The sequence below is a fragment of the Engraulis encrasicolus genome, chromosome 11 (assembly GCF_034702125.1).
Source record: "Engraulis encrasicolus isolate BLACKSEA-1 chromosome 11, IST_EnEncr_1.0, whole genome shotgun sequence".
Taxonomy (NCBI): domain Eukaryota; kingdom Metazoa; phylum Chordata; class Actinopteri; order Clupeiformes; family Engraulidae; genus Engraulis; species Engraulis encrasicolus.
This window is the reverse complement of record NC_085867.1, coordinates 9,877,226-9,879,725: the sequence shown is the minus strand read 5'-3', so window position 1 is coordinate 9,879,725 and position 2,500 is coordinate 9,877,226. Positions and strand designations below refer to the sequence as shown.

At 49.4% G+C, this 2,500-nt stretch overlaps 1 protein-coding gene across 1 annotated transcript in view; it reads right to left on the bottom strand.

The window, feature by feature from the left end:
* dab2ipb (DAB2 interacting protein b) overlaps window positions 1-2,500 on the bottom strand; it is a 106,299-nt gene that overhangs the window by 56,022 nt on the left and 47,777 nt on the right. The window contains exon 4 of the mRNA XM_063209849.1: window positions 421-660. Coding sequence (XP_063065919.1) covers window positions 421-660 — 240 coding nt within the window. The remainder of the gene's footprint in view (window positions 1-420; window positions 661-2,500) is intronic.

Below are 2,500 nucleotides of genomic sequence, written 5' to 3'. Positions count from 1 at the left end.
CATCGGCCCAGTTTTACCCATCAGACCGATGTCCGATGTGTTGAATATCTGCCGATACCGATACATCTGGCCGATACATCGTGCATCCCTAATAACTACCACAGTGCTACACTACCATGACACAGAGTTAATCTTTGGGAGGTCAAAAAGGAAACATCCCCCACCCACACACCCCTAATTGGGCACCTATGCACACAACACAGCAAAACAAGCAGTCACCCTCACCGTCCTCTTCTTCTTGTCACGCGCACATTCACACACACAGACACACAGACACACAGACACACACACACACACGCACACGCACACGCACACGCACGCGCACGCGCACGCGCGCACACACACACAAACAAACGCGCGCACACTCACACTCACGCGCACGCGCACAACACGCACAGCAAGAAAAACAAGCCCCCTCACCTTCCTCTTCTTCTTGTCGCTGTCCTTGTAGAGGTGCACGGTGATGTTCTGTACGGGCGGCAGGTTGTTGAACTCAAAGTGCTCCCCCCAGAAGACGTTGTCTGCCTTCAGCTTGCAGGTGGTGCGTGCGTACAGGCCATCGTCCAGGCACAGCTCGCAGAAGTACTTCTTCTTAGCCGGCAGGTCCTTGGCCTCGATGATCCACAGCCGGAGCAGGTTCTCCGTCCGCCGACAGTTGTCCTGGTAACAAGAGACAATGAGGTGCACATTCTATAAGGTGATGTTGCATTGAAAAAAAATGTAGTTGTCCTGGTTACAAGAAACAATGGGATTCACATTCTATAAGGTGGTGTTGCATTGAAAACATTGTAGAGTTTTGCTGGTGTTTTCCTTCAACTCTGTCTACATTTGGTTTTGGTATGGCTGGATTCGGACAATGTGAACAGTTTGATGTGTGGGTAGCTGAGGATATACGGTATTGGTCGGGGCTCGGATGGGAGTGGGGGAGATTTTTGTGTTGTTTCATGCCGTCTGCCTTTTTCTTGAATTTTCTTGCAAGTCATTTTGTCACTTAGTCGATTTCCATGTCAGTCTTTCTCATGGCAAGTGAGTGAGAGGGAAAGAGTGAGTGAGTGAGTGAGTGAGTGAGTGAGTGAGTGAGTGAGTGAGTGAGTGAGTGAGTGAGTGAGTGAGTGAGTGAGTGAGTGAGTGAGTGAGTGAGTGAGTGAGTGAGTGAGTGAGTGAGAGACAGAGACAGAGGCAGAGGCAGAGGCAGAGGCAGAGACAGAGAAAGAAAGGATGAGAAAGAGAAAGATGCGAGAAAACAGGAGATGAAGATGGACTAAGATAAAGAGATGTGTACTTCACAGAAAAAAGCACAACAAAAAACAGCCTGATGAATTTACTGCAGCTCAGCTCAGCTGGTGTATTCTATTCAGCGGCTCGTGTCTGTGCCAGAGAGGAGCCAGACTGACTCTCCAGAGGGCCAGAACCTCATAGGACACGTCTGCACTGGGTTTGCTTGTTGTGCTTTAGTTTTTGGACATTTTAATTACATTTGGTTCAATTACATTTGCTTAGGCTTGCACACACGCAGGCACGCACGCATGCAGGCATGCACGCACGCACGCACGCACGCATTTAGTTCAATGGCAAGGGCTACAGTGAGTCGATCCGTATCTGAAAGTCTGCAGAATACAAATTATGAGACCTCTAAAACAAAATCACTCTTGACACACACGCGTACTCACAACAGCAACCATTGGGATACAATTCTGACACTTTAACCCAGGGGTGGGTAACCTATGTCTGGAGGGCCATTTGTGGCCCTTGAGGCTGTTTTATCCAGCCCCCGATATAATTTTAATGTTATGCAGCTTCACATGAAATATGACTAATTTTGTAAAGGAAACTTTTACATTACAATTATTTTATATTCAGGGGACCTAGAGAAGGTGGGGTCTGCTTTAAAGGTGGCTGCCTTCAATATAGGCCTCAAGTGCAGAGTGAAATTCTGGTTTGTGTTCATAGTACGGCCCTCGGAGGACTTTTACAGCCCTCGGATGATTTTGAAGTGGCCCCCGAATGAAAAAGGTTCCCCACCCCTTGCCCTAACCACGTACCCATGACTAAGACATGCACGCATGCATGCAGGCACACACGCACGCATGCACGCTCTCTTTCTTCTTCACTCAGATTTATGGAGACTGTAATGAGCACCTCTCCCCCCCGCCACTTCCCCCTTAGTGCAGTCTCAGAGAGATGACATCACAGCCATATACTGCAAGCACACACACACAAACACATGCCCGCTGGCAGGCTGCCAGGCAGGCAGGCAAACGTACACACACACACACACGCACACACACACAAACACGCTCGCTGGCAGGAAGGCTGCCAAGCAGGCAGGCAAACGTGCATACACACACGCACACGCACGAGCACACACACACACACACACACACCCTGACTCTCTTTCCAACTCTTAGGGGCCGTACACACACATCGCTGCTATTTACTAGCTTCTCGCTTGCTCGCCTACTTGCCTGTCTTTCATGGAACGTTCGCTGAAAGTTCCCGC